The 19,928-nt window shown below is 36.4% G+C and overlaps 2 protein-coding genes across 3 annotated transcripts; both read right to left on the bottom strand.

Moving 5' to 3' along the window:
- Positions 1-1,093: 1,093 nt before the first annotated feature.
- phb2b (prohibitin 2b) lies at positions 1,094-8,602 on the bottom strand. Of its 2 annotated transcripts, XM_065240267.1 has the most exons (10): positions 8,525-8,602; positions 7,501-7,630; positions 5,132-5,216; positions 4,937-5,016; positions 2,666-2,850; positions 2,457-2,586; positions 2,272-2,375; positions 2,051-2,128; positions 1,716-1,792; positions 1,094-1,519 (listed from the first exon to the last, which is right to left on the bottom strand). In XM_065240267.1, the coding sequence occupies exons 1-10, from the start codon at positions 8,543-8,545 to the stop codon at positions 1,498-1,500; spliced, it is 912 nt and encodes a 303-aa protein (XP_065096339.1). In that variant the 5' UTR covers positions 8,546-8,602; the 3' UTR covers positions 1,094-1,497. The 2 variants fall into 2 exon arrangements, 1 of the variants encoding a protein (XP_065096339.1); XR_010520456.2 differs by lacking the exon at positions 1,094-1,519 and having other exon boundaries at positions 1,731-1,792; positions 2,232-2,375.
- Positions 8,603-9,324: 722 nt separating this feature from the next.
- pde6d (phosphodiesterase 6D, cGMP-specific, rod, delta) lies at positions 9,325-18,441 on the bottom strand. Its single transcript, XM_065264913.2, has 5 exons — positions 18,174-18,441; positions 12,487-12,575; positions 12,150-12,275; positions 10,273-10,378; positions 9,325-9,839 (listed from the first exon to the last, which is right to left on the bottom strand). The coding sequence occupies exons 1-5, from the start codon at positions 18,221-18,223 to the stop codon at positions 9,758-9,760; spliced, it is 453 nt and encodes a 150-aa protein (XP_065120985.1). The 5' UTR covers positions 18,224-18,441; the 3' UTR covers positions 9,325-9,757.
- Between the last annotated feature and the right edge of the window lie 1,487 nt (positions 18,442-19,928).

Here is a 19,928-nt window from a genome sequence, read left to right on the forward strand (position 1 = left end):
TAGTTTTATGGAGCATGTGGTCTCTACAACTTAATTGAATGGCCTTGTTTGTCAGTATTGAGTATTGAATGCCACCTGGTGGGGTCTTTTTGTAAGTCTGATATCATCAGCTCTTTGTCCCAACACTGTATTAGCAATGTGCGCATAAAGAATAACTTTTTGAACAACTTCTGTAGCCTTTCACACCACACCTCCATTCCACATAAGAACAAATGGCTTAACATGATCCACTTATACAAAGACAGCCATATAAGAGTCATATAAGAGCTTTAATACATCCTGTGATGATCCACTAAAATATGCACACAGTCAGCGAGTCTTTCAGCTTATATCTTCTTATGTGTACTTGCTAAAATCTTACAATGAGACAATTTATACTGTATTTAAAAAATAAACACACACTTAAAAAAAATGATATGTGGACTTTACTTAAAAATATAGTGCATAACTTTTGCATCCACTTTTTAAAAGTTTTACATGGAATTTTAAGTAATTGAATTAATTGCTTAAAAATCCAGGTTATACTTACTTAAAAATTGCTAAATGATGCACTATATTTTTTAAGTAAATCCAGCCTTTATTTTTTTCAGTGCAACATCTTTTCAACGTGCTTCCACTGACAAAAAAGTGAATGATTCTTTAAAACAATACAGGTAACAGCCTTACATTTTCTATTTAAAATGTTTTGGGTAAGCAGTTTGGCAATAGGTTTAGTTCTGCATATACTTCAATTGAAGGAAGAAAAAAAGTAATACCAGCACCAATGCAACTTTTGGGGGAGGGATAAGAGTTCAAAGGGTAGAGACTAGAGAGATGGACAAAGCCGGATTATTAGAACAGAGTAAAGAGAAACAGATGGCAGGCAATGCTTGTATACTGTAGTTCATGTCAGGTTACTGCAGGTACCAAAGCATTTCATACAAGAAAACGCTTGTTAGGCAAAAAAGACAACCGGTTGGTGCAGAACAACTGTAACTTTTTTAAACTCGCCCAATATAAAAGCTTAAAATATTACAGCTCAAGTAAAATTTTTTTGCTTTTTGCTAAGTTAAGAAAATATTTTCTAGACAGAAGAAATGATTTGAACAGAAACTTTCATTTAATAAATGTTTTTATTACACAGTCATTTTGTGTCACATACAATTGAATAGGCCATTTCATTTCAGACAAGACATCCTGAAACAATGGATTAAGCACTCTTGAGCTCATCTGATGTATTATTTACCGACACGTCTCCTGTTTCACCAATAAAAACAATCAAAAGTATGAAAATTATTCAAGTATGTTGTTGCCATCATTCATCATGCTGAAAATTAGCAAAACTGCAGTGTCTTCATAATCAGCAAATTGTCAAGTAAAGTCTGTCAGACAAACCAGAACTAAACCATCATCAGATATTAAATAAATCTTCCCTGGATGACATGGCCATTTGTGACCCAATCAGAAAAAGCCATCTGGTAGTACAACACTTGGAATGAAATTGCATCCATGAAAACATTACTTCTTTCCAAGAGACAAACTGCAATGCAAACACAGAAGATTATCAGCATCAACTATATTAAACATGCAGAAAATGTGAACAAGAAAACGGGTTTTAACAAAGAGGGCATGCAGAAAAATACCAGCATAATTATCCTTAAAAATCCTCCTCTTTCATGTCATACAGAAACAGCAGATGTACAAATGTTAAACAGTAAAATAAAATCTGAGCTTACTTGTTAAAAGATTCATCCTGTAGATTCAGAACCAAACTATCCGCGCTCAGATACACCTTATTCTGTGAAGCTGCCACCTGGAAAACAACCTTCATCTGGTCAGGGCTTTCAGAAAGGACATCAAAACATCCAAACTTTATGCCAATAAAAGCCTAGCAAGACCAGCTTAAGCTTGGCAGAGCTACATGTGTACATCAAATATTTACATGGGCTAGATACACAACTTTTTTCCAATGGATACAGTTTACAACAAGCAAACTTGTTCATCTAAAGCCATGAATAAACGGCCATTAAAATAAGCAAAGACTGAACACATGTAAATATTAACGTCATACCGTTTTGGCAATGCTCTGCGCTGCTCTGATTCTTCTGAGTTTAAGATATCCAGGGTTTTTTGTGACGGCTTCACCTAACTGTGAATGAAATCAGGCCACAAATCAAAAACCTGAGAGGGTCACAAGTACCCATTTGATTATGCAAGGTGCACCTAAACTATGAAACGTAAGATCTATTCACATGAGATTTGAGGAATATTTCTAGGAGAAGCTCATCACACCATTTTGGCAGCCTGGGCCTCTCCTTCAGCTTGGATGATCTTCTGCTTCTGTTCTTGTTTTGCTTTCTCAACAAAGAACTGAGCTCGTTGTGCCTCCTGCTGGGCTGTAAGACCAAATACACTTTTATTACCGCAAATGGGTGCACACGTTTTGCTATAGCACATATGAAATTCATTTTACCTACCAACTTGTTTGGCTTCCACAGCTGCTGTATACTCCTTGCTGAAGCTCAACTCTGTGATCGCCACATCATCGAGAATTATGTTAAAGTCCTTAGCGCGTTCAAATAGCTCCCGCCTGATCAGCAGAGACACCTAAATCATAAGAGAAGACAGATTAGGAGAAAACTAAACTGAAAATGTGTAATGCACGAATGGGGCAAAGAACACTAACCTGGGCTCTTTGTGTAATTAGTTGGGAAGCATTAAACTTGGCCACCACACTTTTCAAAACCTCATTTACAATAGACGGCAGCACACGTTCATCATAGTCCTTCCCCAGCTGCTGGTACATGACGGGAAGGTTGGAGGCAACAGGTCGCGATAGCACACGCAAAGCAATGTTCACCATCTGCAGGTCTGACCACATGATAAAAACATTCTCACATCACATACAAATTAAAGAATAACTCTTTCCTCATGATTTGATCCAATTCACTTAAACAACAAAGTAGTGGTGTGAATCTTTGGGTAGACAGCAAATATGTTTTCAATATCAGAATTCAATTTAGTTACTTTTAAAGGACTCTTCTTGCTGTAATGTATAGTAAAAAAACAAAAAGAATGTAGTCGTGCAATTCATTGCACCCAAAGTGTATTTTATTGTGATCATACTTATAAAATGAGAATCATCTATGCCCGTGTCATGAGAGATTAATTTAATGTTTGAATTATCCTACTTTGTTGAATCACAACACATTCAATCTTTAGGTTTTAGATTTTTTTCCACAAAAATCACATTTTAAGGTCAATGCATATGAACAAACAGATTTTGTAATAATGCATTGAGAAACAAGCAAATTGCTATGCCTCACCAGGGTACCCCCAGGATTGTCAAACCTAAATTCAAGGCTTTTTAAGACCTTTTTAATACCACTTCAAATGAAATTAATACCTACATCGCACCCATTCGGGTAGAATAAATCATTTTAAATAACGTAATATACCTCAAATAATTACTATTTACAAGTGTTTGAACATTCATGACAACATGCCTCTGAAAGGCTGAGTCCAAGGCCCAAACGGCCTAACCCTTATCTTTACCCAACAATCAAAACCAACAATCAAATAGATTTAATAGATTTAAATGTACATTTATTGTCAATTTGAAAATCCCTAAATCAGGGATGGGCAACTGGAGGGCCAGGGGCCACATGTGGCCCTCCTCTTTATCTTGTGCAGCCCGCCACGTTTTAATATGACCATTATGTCGGATAAGGTAATTTATGTTAAAACAATAGCCTTGTTTGATCCATGAAATAAGCTGCAAACTAAACAATAACACCAATTTTAAGATATTATTTTTTTACTGTTTAATATAGTTAAATATGTAACAACATCTAATAACACTCATCAGTAATGCTCTGAACCAGAACAATACTGACAAACAAAATTAACCATATTATGGCAAATGAAAGAAAAACCCCTCAAACACAACAACAAATTAAAATGTAATGCTATTTTGACCCTAAAAAGACAAGAGATCTGTTCACTGCACCAAACAAAAAAACTGGACACAAGCTCATGGATATATTTCTGTTAATCTTTATACAGGACCATACTAAAGTTTTCTAATGCTAACTTAGTGTGACAATGTAAATATGTAACCTATAGTATGTATTGCAAGTTGATATTATCTAATTAAACAGTAAACAAAATATATAATAGCTTTCAAATTTGCGTTATTTTTGCAGCTTATTATTACATGGATCACACAAGACTATTGTTTAACATATAAATTACCTTCTCCGACATAATGATCATATTAAAATGTGTCTTTTCTACCTAGATTTACTAGAGACGGATTGTGGAACAGAAGATTGTGTGTGTCATTGATTAAATCAAACAGCCGATCACAGGTGCTTGGACACCCGTCATTGTCCCGCCCCACAGTCCCTAAGTCAACTTGATCGAGCAAGTGCGTGTTGTGCAGCTGCGAGCGCATAGAGAGAGTCGAACGAGCGCTCATCCCAGCCTTTACTTTATCATCCCAGCCTTTTTACTTAACTTTTTACTTTGCTCGCGTGACTGCATTTGTGCGCTTTGAACAGAGGCGCGCTCTAGGGAGGACGTTTTTCTGCGCGCGAATAGTGTTCTGTGAACACGCAAGAATGCTTTCCCGCGCGTGGATAGTGTTCTGCGCGCTCGCTAAGATGCTTTTCCAAACATGGATAGTGTTCTGCGCTCGTATCTGTCGCTCGCGCGTGGTTTTTGTGCATACGCGTTTTGTGTCTGAATTAACAGCATATAAATCTATTGATCATTTGAAAAATTAAGACCTCCGTGAAAAATTCAAGACTTTGAGGTGAAATTCAATACCTTTTAAGGCCTTAATATGGGAAAATGAAATTCAATACTTTTTCAAGACTTTTAAGACTCCGCGGGTACCCTGCTCACAACACAGTCAGCAATGACACTGTAATATTTTAATATCAAAACACCCTACCTTTACTTCCTGTTAAAGATGCTATTTTTCTTGGTCTGGCTCTGATATCATAAATGATTGGATACTGAAACCATGGTATTCTGTAAAACAATTACAATTCAAAGTTAATAATTATCAATTTGGTTAATACTTTTAGTTACAGTGCGATAACATACAGGATTTGATTTCAAGTAAAAAAAAAATTCAAACCTTTACCTGAAGTGTAGACCTTCAGAGAGGACAGTATCCATCTGCATTCCTCCAATTCTGTTAAAGACGATTGCTCGCTGACCACCCTCCACTAAAACCACAAACATTCATGTGACTTAGATTTTCCCAACTCTTATTTTCTTAAAGTTAAACACCACCGTATTTCAATATTTTACCATTTTCTTACCTCAACTTAGACGAAAAAATACATACCTATCTTTTTTCAATGCGTGCACTTAATCTTTGTACAGCGCATCATGAATGTAAAAGCATTTAGCATAGCCCCATTCATTCCTTAGGATCCAAACAGGGATGAATTTAGAAGCCACCAAAGGCTTCCATGTTACATGAGTAGTTACACGAGTAAGTATGGTGGCACAAAATAAAACATTTTTTAAGCAGATAAAAAATTAGAACTATATTGTATGGTGGAAGAGCACTTAGTTTGCAGCTCTTTGACGTTGGGCGCAGTAATATTGAGCAAATGGGGGAGTAGTCAGGAGTTATGATGTTACTGCCCGCAGAAGTCGAAATGCTGCAAACTCATTGGTAGTCACTCCCGAAAGTCGCTAATAATTTGCATAAAGTTACATTTCTCAACTTTGTCGCACGACTAGACGCGCCCCATCCAGTCGCGCCCCATCCAGTCGCCAATAATCACTGTTGCTCGTGTCACTGGAAGTCGCCAAGCTTCCATTAAAATAAATGAGATTGCGTCGCTCTTCTACTGCTAGTCACTGCTAGTCTGAATGCAGCTTGAGCGCTTTTCCGATATACACTCACCTAAAGGATTATTATGAACACCACACTAATACTGTGTTTGACCCCCTTTTGTCTTGAGAACTGCCTTAATTCTATGTGGCATTGATTCAACAAGGTGCTGAAAGCATTCTTTAGAAATGTTGGCCCATATTGATAGGTTAGCATCTTGCAGTTGATGGAGATTTGTGGGATGCACATCCAGGGCAAGAAGCTCCCATTCCACCACATCCCAAAGATGCTCTATTGGGTTGAGATCTGGTGACTGTGGGGGCCATTTTAGTAAAGTGAACTCATTGTCATGTTCAAGAAACCAATTTGAAATGATTCGAGCTTTGTGACATGGTGCTTTATCCTGCTGGAAGTTGCCATCAGAGGATGGGTACATGGTGGTCATAAAGGGATGGACATGGTCAGAAACAATGCTCAGGTAGGCCGTGGCATTTAAACAGTGCCCAATTGGCACTAAGGGGCCTAAAGCATGCCAAGAAAACCCACTTCAGTACACCACCACCACCAGCCTGCATAGTGGTAACAAGGCATGATGGATCCATGTTCTTATTCTGTTTACGCCAAATTCTGACTCTACCATCTGAATGTCTCAACAGAAATCGAGACTCATAAGACCAGTCAACATTTTTCCAGTCTTCAACTGTCAAATTTTGGTGAGCTCGTGTAAATTGTAGCCTCTTTTTCCTTTTTGTAGTGGAGATGAGTGTTACCCGGTGGGGTCTTCTGCTGTTGTAGCCCATCCGCCTCAAGGTTGTGCGTGTTGTGGCTTCACAAATGCTTTGCTGCATACCTCGGTTGTAACGAGTGGTTATTTCAGTCAAAGTTGCTCTTCTATCAGCTTGAATCAGTCGGCCCATTTTCCTCTGACCTCTAGCATCAACAAGGTATTTTCACAGGACGGCCGCATACTGGATGTTTTTCCCTTTTCAAACCATTCTTTGTATACCCTATAAATGGTTGTGCATGAAAATCTTAGTAACTGAGCAGATTGTGAAATACTCAGACACCAACAACCATGCAACGCTCAAAATTGCTTAAATCACCCTTTTTTCCCATTCTGACATTCCAGTTTGGAGTTCAGGAGATTGTCTTGACCAGGACCACACCCCTAAATGCATTAAATTAGATTAGATAATTGCATTAATGAGAAATTGAAAAGGTGTTCCTAATAATCCTTTAGGTGAGTGTACAATATAGTTCTCATTTTTATCCACTTAAAAAAATCACGTTTTATTTTGTGCCACCATACTTACTCATGTAACAGTCTTTAAATAGGGAAAACATGGAAGTGTTTGGTGGCTTCTAAATTCATCCCTGTTTGGATCCTAAGGAATTAATGGTGTTAGGCTAAATGCTAACAGAGTCATGACTTGCTGTACAAAGATAAGACAGGTGTGTATTAATTTGTCTAAGTTGAGGGAAGAACATAGTAAAATATTGAAATACGGTGGTGTTTTCCTTTAATCATATAACTTCACAATAGACTAAATAAGCTTAATATAAGCTACAGACTAACACGTTATTATGAGAGTAAGGTGTCTATTACATTTTGGTACAGTAAAGCAAGTTAGCAGACAATGTTACACTCATCTGAATGAAGGTACCTGTGTATGTGGCCTCTTTGACGCCATAAGCAAGTGCACCTGCTCCAATTAATAATTTCAGTCCAAGTCCAGCACCCTTTGAGCCAGAGGACATGCGTCCAGCCAGATCTCTCAGGTGCTGCACAAACTTCTGCAGGGGTACACAATATATTAAACCTTAGTGTAAGTTATAAACTTCTTTTGAAATGAAGAATTCAATTGAAGTTGCAACATGTAATAAAAATTTAAACAAGCCTTCCTTAGATTCTTCTCAAAACTGGGCTATAGTTTACTGACTTCAAGCACAACTACACAAAACGTACACAAAATCTTTAATAAAATATTTGAATAAATTGTTAAGATGTGAACTGGACATTACTACTGCATCTTTCAAAGGGTTAAATGAAAGGACAGCGCCACCTTTTGACAACTGATGGGTTTAAGTAGTCATGTCTAGAATTTGTCCAACTTTCTATTATATTTGTGATTATATATTTAGTCTTCATAAAAATCAATTTCTAGAAAATTACATGGGTTGATATTCTGATTCAGGACTACAGAAGAGGGGGCAGTGTGATTAAATTAAATCTTTAAAAAAGTCCACCAATAAATTAAAATCCATCGTCTACGAACTCTACGCCAACTATCAAGCATACCATGCTAAATGCAGATCTGCATCCATTCGTTACCAGGTAAGTTTAATTTTCTATAAGAATAAGGCCCAACAGTTTATCAGACTACCCGGCATCATGAGTTAAACATAACGTTAGGTATTCAAATAAATACAGTTGTTAATGATACGTTTAGTTGATATCTCAATAACAAGTTATACTGCCTGTTTTTTGTTTAGATTTTGAAATTGTCAGAGAGCAAATTAAATGATAGTATATGCCAATACTGGCTTACAGTAGTACAGTAAATGTAACACGTGATAGACCGTAGCTTTTACAGAAAATAACAATCTGTGCACAAATGCCCTTTAGTTTAATGCACCTTCACAAGAATAATATCTATGATTTGTTTATAAAGCAAAAAGTATACTTACGCTAGGCTCTTTATTCGCCATGCTTGTGAGAGCGACCCAAGGTCGTCACAGACAACTTCCGCTCAGACAGGAAGGAATTCTGGGTAATGTAGTGTTTATGGCTCTTGTCGAACTAAAAACGTTTTCTGTAATAGGTTTATATTTTGTGTACATTACGACACAAAAAACAGACTAAATATATATATATATATATATATTTTCATTACATTTAGTATTCTTTTTTTCTTTGATAACAGACGTGTTTTATGTATTTAACAACAATATAAAATCACTTAAAAAACAGGTTAACATGTACAGAATCAATGCAAACCCAAAACCAAACAAAATAAAAATATTCCCAAGTTACACCTAACAATACGGTCAATAAAACCATCGTTAATACATCCCATAATGTTTAACATACCATTAATGTACCCTGTTTAAATGTATTTATATCTATTTATATTCCTCTACATGTACATATATTTTTGTTGCAACACATCATGGTGTATATGCTTCTATACATATTGTTTATAAATGCACTTACCTTTCTAGTCTCCTACTTAAAAACCTGACACTACATGATTGTATTGTAATAATAATAATCTAGTTTTCCCCCCTAACGAATTACTGATATAATACGGATGTAAAGAGCTAAATAGCTAAAGTGTTTCTATTAGAATGCTTATTTAAGACAAAGCTACAGTACACATTCCTTTATATGCAAAAACCTCAATAGTATATATTGGGTCTATCCTTTTGTAAAAATCTACCTAAGTTTGACCAAGAGAAAAGTAAACAATTTAGAGTCATAAACAGTATTTAGTAATATCAATATTTTAATCCATAACTACACAATGTATTTAAAAACACAGCCTATTTTACAATGCTGGCTAAAAAAACGAAACAAAACCATGAATAACCACAAAGGCTTAACCTTTCAAAAACAGCCAAAAAGGAAGCAGTGTACATTGCATGATTCAATTACAGAAGGAGGAGAAAATATACAAACAGAAATTTACACAACCAGGTTGTCTTGAGCATCACAGCTCTTATGTACAAGTCTTTATCTGCCATAAAACTGGTGTGATCGTTCGACTTAAAAAGGGGATTTAATTGAAATATTCCTTTCAATGCCTTTGTCGCTGTCCCTCATAAATACTCAGCATGTAGAGCGTTTCCTCTGGCTATTAAAACTCGTAGTGTTGGGCGCATCCTCCAGAGTGAAAGTAAAAAAATTAAGACCTCATTTCCTCAGACATAAAAGAGTCGTACCCTGGATGTGCTGACATGAAGGTCGTCATCGTAAAACTTGGTCTCTATAACAACATTACCACTGAGAGGAAGGAGAGAAAATTACATTTCAGTCATCATGAGCAACTACTAATGTATGAAAGGGATAATGTACAGTCAGCTCATCATTATCACTAATAAACCTTGACAATCTAGACGCAAAGAAGATGGGTTTGTATCAACCCTAATGTGCTTATTTTGCGATAGTGACCTGCTGACTGTACTGTACATTATCCTGCTTATTACATGCATACCAAGTAAATAAACATTGATCTGAGTTTAAATTATTTCATGAACTTGTTTGTAAAGACCACAGGGTGATATAAGAGTGCCTATATGGTGTTACACTGTATGGATAACCATCATTATTTATAAATATTTGAAAGTAGTAAGAACATATATGTTAAGAATTACTAATAAATCATAACATTTACAATTGCAGGGTAACTTAAATAAAGTGTATAAAAGCATCTTACGTTAAAACATTTGCAGGCATCATCTGTGACTCTGGTGCAGCTTCTATCAAAGACTGCCACGTATTTGTAGAATTAGGAATTACAAACCCAAACTCAAAGAACCACTCTGAAAAAAAACAAGGGTACATATAAGCATTTCTTTGTGTGAATAGTATAGGTCAATCCATGTATTTAACATAATATCTAACATAAGCATAATTGTGTTAAAGCACTGAAGGTGTATTTAATATATGCGTGTTGCATAAATAAACAAGTGGAAAAAGTTATGGATTACATATATAAATCTTAAGAAAACTTTATCTGTTAGAATATAGCATGTAACCTATAAAATTCAGGTTCAGAATATGTTAAAGCACATTAACGCAAAAAAGGCCTTTTCAGTGCTCCGGACCGATAGATTTGTTAGAAAACCATATCGATATATCAAGATGCATGTTGATAGGCATGTCAATTGCATAGACCGACTGACAAATGAAATTAAAGAATCGTGAGATCGGACTGCTTGTTATGCTCTCGTGGAGAGTGATGTCACGCAGCAATTGATCTGTGCATCGCCGCATAAAATTAAGAGGAAGTGGGCCCCTTAGTGGTACAGGCCCAACGCAACTTGTGTACCCAGACTTGCGTATAGGGAGGATCGGCTTTGTAGTACTGGGACTGGCCTAAACCACGACCCAAAGAGTGTCACTGTTGACACTGATCGGAAAGTTTAAAGGGGCCATAGCATGAACATTTTCCATGTTTAAGTGCTATAATTGGGTCTCCAGTGCTTCTATGAAATGTAAAAAAGAACAACCCAGTAACTTAGTTTTGGTAAACCATTCTCTGCAAGCACGTGAAAAAATAGGTCATTTGAAATTTGGCTCCCCTTGTGATGTCATAAGGGGATCTTCTTATATTAATACCGCCCCTTAAAGGCGTTCTAAGCGAATCTGCGAGACAATAGTTTTTGTTGACGTTTGAATTGTTTTCAAACAGACGGAGCGTAGCTAACTCCTCCCCCTCCCTTCCGTGCTTTCATGAACACCCCCAACCCCCACCCCCAATTCCTTTTTGTCGTTTATTGGCTGGAACACTTTGTTTTGTTTTGTGGTGCTAGGTTTGGCCACTGTGTTGTTATTGCCGTTTGTGAAGCCTGGGCTGTCTACAGAGATCGCGTTTTTTACAGTTTGATCAGCGGACAGGCAGCAAGCAGATAGTTAGGAGATGTTTGCTGTATGTAACAAAAAATGTTTTATGGTCTAAAACGCGTCAATTCGCTAAGAGCACCTTTAATCTGAACCATCCAACCACTGCACTGCCATTTAGTGCAAAAAAATCATTAAAAGCACAACTGAGTTTCAATTTCAACAAACCACCATCATTGTGATCAGTGTTTGCATTTCATCAGCTCATTTGCAGTTTAAAGAACACACCCAAAAACGACACATTTTTGCTCACACCTACAAAGTGGCAATTTTAACATGCTATAATATATTATTTATATGGTATTTTAAGCGAAAACTTCACATATGTACTCTGGGGACACCAAAGATTTATTTTACTTCTTAAAAAAGTCTTGTGAAATGTCCCCTTCAAAGCTAATGCACAACTTTTAAAGGTTTTCATTTTAAAATCTCATTAGGTAAGTTAATCCTAGAAGGTTAAAGTCCAATCCATCCAAAATTAATCAAAAACATTAAAGTGTAATAAACCTCTTTTTTTAACAATGCCATCCCATGACATTTCATTTTAACAGGATGTCAATGTGGCAATCTCAAATAATGGCATTAGACAGACAGACCACACAGACAGTTTTAGGTATTGCACAAAATTTTAAGTTTACCTAAAATGTAAGTGTTTCTTACAATAGTAAAGGGTTTAAAAATCAGAACAACCTTCTAGGCACTGTCCTTTAAAGAAAACTTTTTGCTCCAGTCTGAATTTTTCCAGTTTTTCCGCTGAAGAGAAATTCAGCTCTCTGGAAACCGCTTTACATTTCAGAATCTTCTTAGGAACCCGAGCTGAAAATTACCAACAAAAATAGGTTAGTTACCAAACATGGTACATTCAGTGGTACATTTAGAACTGAGGAAATAAAAAAACATGTCAGCAAATCTTAACCTCACTGACATCACTTCAAAAGTAGTTAAGTAGAGGGCATTAGAGAGTAAATTACATGGCTTGGATGGATCTAGTGAATGGTTTAATATATGAATGGTTTAAATAACAAACCTTCATGTTCTACCCCAGGAAGGGAGAGATCTTCAGTTCCTTGCCAGAGAACCTTCCCTGTCTCTGCATCTCTAAGATTCATCCAGTTTCTGAAGACAAGTTAAGGCATTATCCCACAGTACAGACACACAAGCTGATTCAAGCTGATCAAAGAGCAACTTTGACTGAAATAACCACTCGTTACAACCGAGGTATGCAGCAAAGCATTTGTGAAGCCACAACACGTACAACAGTACCCCACCGGGTACCACTCATCTCCACTACAAATAGGAAAAAAGGCTACAATTTGCATGAGCTCACCAAAATTGGACAGTTGAAGACTGGAAAAATGTTGCCTGGTCTGATGAGTCTCGATTTCTGTTGAGACTTTAGATGGTAGATTCAGAATTTGGGGTAAACAGAATGAGAACATGGATCCATCATGCCTTGTTACCACTGTGCAGGCTGGCGGTGGGGGTGTAATGGTGTGGGGGATGTTTTCTTGGCACATTTTAGGCCCCTTAGTGCCAATTGGGCATTGTTTAAATGCCACGGCCTACCTAAGCATTGTTTCTGACCATGTCCATTCCTTTATGACCACCACGTAACCATCCTCTGATGGCTACATCCAGCAGGATAATGCACCATGTCACAAAGCTCAAATCATTTAAAATTGGTTTCTTGAACACAACAATCAGATCACTGAACTAAAATGGCCCCACAGTCACCAGATCTAAACCCAATAGAGCAGGGGTGTCAAACTCAATTTCATCCCGGGCCACATCAGCATCACGGTTGCTCTCAAAGGGCCGGTTGTATTTGAACAACTGTATGAATGTATCAACTCTTTTATTACTGTACATTGCATAATTTTCTCCGCATTTGCTTACTATTGGTTTTGGTAATAACTCAATTAATACCTAGCTTTGAAAGTAGAAGCCCAGGCAAATAATGACAAAGTCTATAGAGTACAACCATTCTACAGATTATTTTAAAAATATTTGTGGTGACAAAAACACATGTTGTATGTGAGTACACTCAAAATGTTCTGTTATCCTTCATTGTGCAGGTAATAAAATGAGAGGCATTTTAATACTAATCTGTTTTACAATCTCCACCACAATATGCATGAATTAGACACATATACTCTTGCTTGTCATTTCTTGCCATCTTTGCAAAAAAGCTGTGATTTTTTTACCGGACTTTGAGTGTCTGATTGACTGATGTCTCATGAGTTCAGCGTTGTAGGCTACAGATCACTAGTTTAAATCGTTTATTTAAACTAATCGATTCAGATGAGTCATTAGTTCGCGTATTTAGCGGAAATAGACGCGTTGTAAACTAATCCAATCTGGACATCGCGAAACATTTCTGTAAACGAGACGGAAAACATTTTCTCGCTGGATACGCGTGTGCGTGCGCGAGAGAGGGAACGAAAGAACGAGCAGATCCTGTCCGTTTCTTTATCCAAAGGCTGCTGCCTGAGGAGGTCGCATATGCAGCGTCATCAAGCCTGGTTTATTTAAGTTAACTAACCATTACATTCCCACGTCATACGCATTACAACTATTTACTATAAATGAAGAATAATATTTAACTTTATAATTGTTAATGTTCTGAAACAAGACAGTCTTGATGACGTATGCAGCCTGGAAATGCGACCTCTGGACGCTGCAGCCTTCGCATTAAGACACGCCCACTCTAGTAGTGCGCGCGTGCGGGGCACTGCTCGTTCTCTCTCATGCAATAATCAACATTATTACTATAAAAACATTACAAAAAGACTTTGGCGGGACAAAAATTTGTTTTGGTGACTGCTAAAAAAATCAATGTAGGAAATAACCTGCAAAAAATAAAACTTATAATAACTGTAAAAAACTATTAAAAAAAACTCTTGCGATGAAATGAGGGCCTTGAGTCTGACACCCCTGCAATAGAGCATCTGTGGGATGTGCTGGAACGGGAGCTTTGTGCCCTGGATGTGCATCCCACAAATCTCCATCAACTGCAAGATGCTATCCTATCAATATGGGCCAACATTTCTAAAGAACGGTTTCAGCACCTTGTTGAATCAATGCCACGTAGATTTAAGGCAGTTCTGAAGGTGAAAGGGGGTCAAACACAGTATTTGTATGCTGTTCCTAATAATCCTTTAGGTGAGTGTATATATTTAATGGAAGACTTCATAACCCAACAGCACATGAAATAATGCATCTTAAGCTCACTACCCCCTTGGTAAGAGCTAACTGAAACAGACCACACTTTAAGCCCAAAATGGCCTGATCGATCTATCTATCTATCTATCTATCTATCTATCTATCTATCTATCTATCTATCTATCTATCTATCTATCTATCTATCTATCTATCTATCTATCTATCTATCTATCTATCTATGGCTTGTGACAACGCACAGCACTCTATGTCAATGACATCTGACCTCTTTATCTTCAGACCACCTGTATGAACATTTCTAGGCTACTATAGTACACTCAAGCTGCATGTGTCTTTAAGAGTGTACAGCACAGACCTCAGTTACCAACCCCTTGAGATCTTAGCCAGGACTGCACAACTGTGGCACATGTAGCACTAATCCTAATCCATCTTTCAAGCATTATTAGCAACACATAAATGCCCCCTAACACTTGCAAATCACCAAGTTATTCTTGTTAGGAAAAAAAGGGCTTTTCATAAATATAATCAATTCAAATCAATATAAACAGACTTTGGGGCATTTTTCCAGACAGGGATTAAACTAGTCCTAGATTAAAATAAATGCTGTCCGAACTGAAAACAACTTGCACTGACATATCTTAAAATACATTAGTGCTCTTTGTTTTATCTTAAAATTCACACCAGTAATGTTTTTAGTAAGGCATGTTATATTTCCTAATTAAACTAAGGCCTAGTCCTGGCTTAAGCTAATACCGGTCCGGGAAACCACCCCATAGTGTTTTTGTATACTGTAACTCAGTGGTAGAGCATAGCATTAGCAGTGCAAAAGGTCATAAGTTTCATTACATAATGATACAAATGTATACCTGACTGCAGGTCGCTTTGGATAAAAGTGTCTGCCAGACGTATGATTGTCAATGAAAACATTTGGTCCCATTTAAAGTATTATTATCATTTTTATCATATTACCTAGTTTCCATCTCATTTAAAATGGAAAAGGACTCTCATATTCCAATAAACTTTCCATCCTGCCCTTTATATTCCATGCTGCCTTTCAATTTAAGTCTTAATAATATGGACACCAATCACTCCAGTCACGACTATGCTAAAAAGACAACTATTCACTTAAGTGCAAGGCTTTGTAATGGATGGACCAGGCTCCATTTGAGATTATTGGTGACAGATGTCTTTGGGATCATACCTGCTAAGGACACCAGTGACAAACCAAGAGAGTCACAGGGGATAGACCCTTTAACTCACAAACACTGTCACAATCGTGATAATTAGTCCCCCTGGTGCCACTGCTTTCATTGAAGCTACATTTATTTTTTTATAAGTCATTCATTGTGGCAGATTATTGGCATTTATAGGGTGCTGTTAGTGCAAAAGAACTAAACAAATGTGTCCGAAACCTCAAAGATGAGTACATGAGACACCTTACGTTTGTGGATCGCTCTCAAATGCTGTTTCAGGATTCATGCTGAAACTTTATTGAATTAACTTGGGACATGAAAATGTGCTGCAATGAACAGGGAACTGAACACGGAATCCAGGCGCCCTTGTTTGTTACGGTCTAAAAACTGTAATAAAGCTTTAACTGCTACAGAATATCCAAAGTTCCAAAGATAATAAATGGAACACAGAATACTGTCCCATATCAACATCCGTCTTTGTTATATGTTAAGTTAGTGCATTTTGTAGCCACTCAAGGGGACTGTACATCGTACATGGTAGTCACCCCTGGGGCACACTGGCGTAAAAACTACACAAGTCAGATGAGATAAGACTGCAGCAACACTTTGGAAAAGCTATTAAAAATCTGTTTTTATTACTATTGGTAATATTGTCTTTATTACTGTCTTTTTGACTATACTGAGCTAGATTCACGCTGCTGTTAATCATACTAAACATACTATGCGTCATACTAAAATGACAAATAATTGGTGGTTAAGTCGTCAGGTGGTTTAATTGTCTTTTTTTAACTATAGTGTGCTAGATTTACGCTGCTGTTAAACAATGTGTCATACTAAAATGGCAAATAATTGGTGGTTAAGGCGTCAGGTGGTTTAATTTTCTTTTTTTAACTATACTGAGCTTGATTCACGCAGCTATTAAACAATGTGCCACACTAAAATGGCAAATATTTGGTGGTTTCCTAGACTGCCCAATGTAGTTTTCAGTAGTTTCAATAGTATTTAACAAATATAATGCAATATATAAATTGCTAATATATAATGCAATCATGCACACCTTCTGAACTACACAGATGAAATACATTTAAAAAAAAACAGATTAATTGTCATAAATTAAGGTTTAATAGGTAGTGGCATACCTTAGTGTACTAGAAACAACAGCCATGCTTACCAGGTTTCTCTTAGTTTACAAATGCTCTGCATAATAATGTCTACATTTCTTATCCATAACGCCCAACTTCTTTTCTATTCTGATATTTATGGCACAACCTCCCACAACCTTAATTTGCAGCTTTCATATATTATAATTTTCACAACTTTGCTCCATGCAGCACACAGTTAAAGTGTAAAGTGCATGACGCACCAAATCCCTGTCCTTTAAAATCAAGGATTTAAGAATTGCCAGCTGGTACAACACACTCTTGATTTCCAAAAAAAAGTTCACACACGGTACACCCTTGCCTTTCTTTCCAATTTCTCCACTTCCACCCCCCAAAACATTCTAATGCTTGTGCGATTACGGTCATCAGATTTACAGAGCCTATTATAGAAACACTGGACAATGTTATGTAATTGTAATGGCAGGCACAAACTGTGAGGAGATTTCACCTGCCTAATGCACCTGATCCCAAGAATCAGGTGCCTGTCAGAGTCTCGTAGTTTCATGAAGCCTTTGAGAACACCAAGAGAAATCGATTCAAAGTGAAGTATAGCCTCCTACTAATACTGATATGCACAAATATACTTTAAACTGAAAAATATAATCAGATAAATTACATCAGACTGATGTGAAATTTACTGACATGTCAAACTGCTTTAAAACTAAGTTACTATTCACATATCATCAACTTAATAGTCCAAGTACGCATACCACTAACATAAGCATCTTTTAATGGAACAATGCAAAGGTATGTTAAATTAGAGGAGAATTCCAATTGTTAACACATTACACAACAAATAAACTGCTTGCTTATATAATGGCTAACGATTATACTGCAACTGACTGGATGCTATAAAGTGTTAAATTCATAAAACGGTATCAAAACATCTGAAATTATAATTGTCCTACTAGTTCACAGTCTAACACAATGCACACAAATGTATACAGCTTTTATCATATCATTAAATAAAAGCATACAGACACATATATACCTATTCCAGCTACAGCAGCCTTATTAACTGTAAACAACCTCTCAAACAGCATCATTCATTTTAGCTACCAGGCTTTATACTGGCAAAATGCATGCCATAATAAAGACGTAAACCCGAAATCTGATAGCTTGTAAAGTTGTATGAGTTTGTAGCTAGCGAGCTAATCTATCCCATCATTACTTAAGGATACAGTTTAAACCCCTTCAGAATCTCCTTCGCTCTGTCTTCATCAGAAGACATCTTTTTCGGTCTTCAGCTTCAGCAGATGAAAAAGACGAATGGAACGTTTCGGCGACGAATAACTAATGCAATATAGCCAAAAACTGTAGTTTATTATTAAAGAAATCCAGCCAGATAAAGCTTTTCGTTACAGTGAAAGCCAGTTTTAATCTAAACGGATACACTTTATCCGCTCACAACCTACTGTAAATAGATTTTTGTGGGGGATTGAGAACTAGTTCGACCAATTATGTTGCGAGTTTTTGAAGGTCTGGATTAAACGAACCAATCATATTGGAGAAACGAGAACTAGGGCGGGCTTTTGTTGCGTAGGGACGCGTCACCGATGGCAACCCTTTGAACGTCCTTCGAACACAGCTGAACGGAAGCGCGTGTGAGACAAAAAGTTCTTCGTAGGTCCATGTGATTTTTATATTATTTTTAATAATGTTTCATTTATGGTTATTATTGGAGAAAGGGTAATATCTGCATGATATTTTTTTTTTAAACTCGTTGTAGTTATTAGTTAAATTATTTTCGCAGTATTATCAATAATAACATGAATGTATTTGCTAAAAACTATTATTTTAAAAAGTATCATTTGAAATATTTAAAATTACGTGCATGTGAGAGTAGACCTGTTTGAGTAATAGTTATCTGTGGTTTAATGGAGCATCTTTGTGATCATAAATTGGACAAATATAGCCATCATCATACCATGTGCTGGTTTCTTGGCCATAAACAAGGCTTCTTTGAATAAATTTGCAAACAAGGAGATTTTGTAACAGTGAACTACTTAACTTTTTAACAGTTGCTAGCTGTGTGAACAAGTGGGTAAAAAAAGTTTTATTTCCAGTATAACACTTCTATATGGTATACCATGTGTCCTGGCTGAAATAATAATAATAAAAAATATATATACTTTCAGAAATATACTTTTTCAGAATGTGAACAGTATATAATATTTCTTATTTCTTTTCATTTCAGCTAAAGTCAGGACACATTGTATACCATTTAGAACCTATTAAAAGGCTACCCATATTTTATGTTTCACTATATTTTTATAGCCTCATATTCATGTTTATCTTCAACATGGTAATATCATAATATTTTTGACAGGCTTTTGTCAGGAAATACTGACACTTAAAAATGACCAGTCATTTGCAGACATAAGCTGTAATAACATGCTATCACCACACAGTGGTCTCCTCATTCTTCTAATGGCATATAGTCAAACCAAAATCATGATTTGCATTATACATATTAACTGTTAAGTAATAATCCTGATAATGCATTTATTTGGGATTGTTTCATCAACTTTTCCCCTGAAGTCATTTGTTTTGTGATGTATTTTTTCTATATAAAAATCATCCTAAATAGTGTAAAGAATTGTCCATGTCAACAATTTAAAAATGATTGAAATAACTTTGATTCTCCTAATCTCATAATTAGATTATGAAACTTTAGCACATACATGGATTGCACATACATGGTCATATTTATGAACTTTTTACTACAGTAAAGTGATACTATATGATTCTACAACCCACCTTACACAGACATAAGAAATGTATATTTCCTTCCTATGACATTTAAAAAATATCACAACCAAGAGCAAAGGGATAAGAAACTGTAAAGAGAAAGCCACTATATTAACACAAAATATTATGTCTCTGCAGTGTTCAGCAAAGCTCTATATAAACTGCTGTCACTATATCTTCCAGCA

The sequence above is a fragment of the Paramisgurnus dabryanus genome, chromosome 7 (genome assembly GCF_030506205.2).
Source record: "Paramisgurnus dabryanus chromosome 7, PD_genome_1.1, whole genome shotgun sequence".
Lineage (NCBI taxonomy): Eukaryota > Metazoa > Chordata > Actinopteri > Cypriniformes > Cobitidae > Paramisgurnus > Paramisgurnus dabryanus.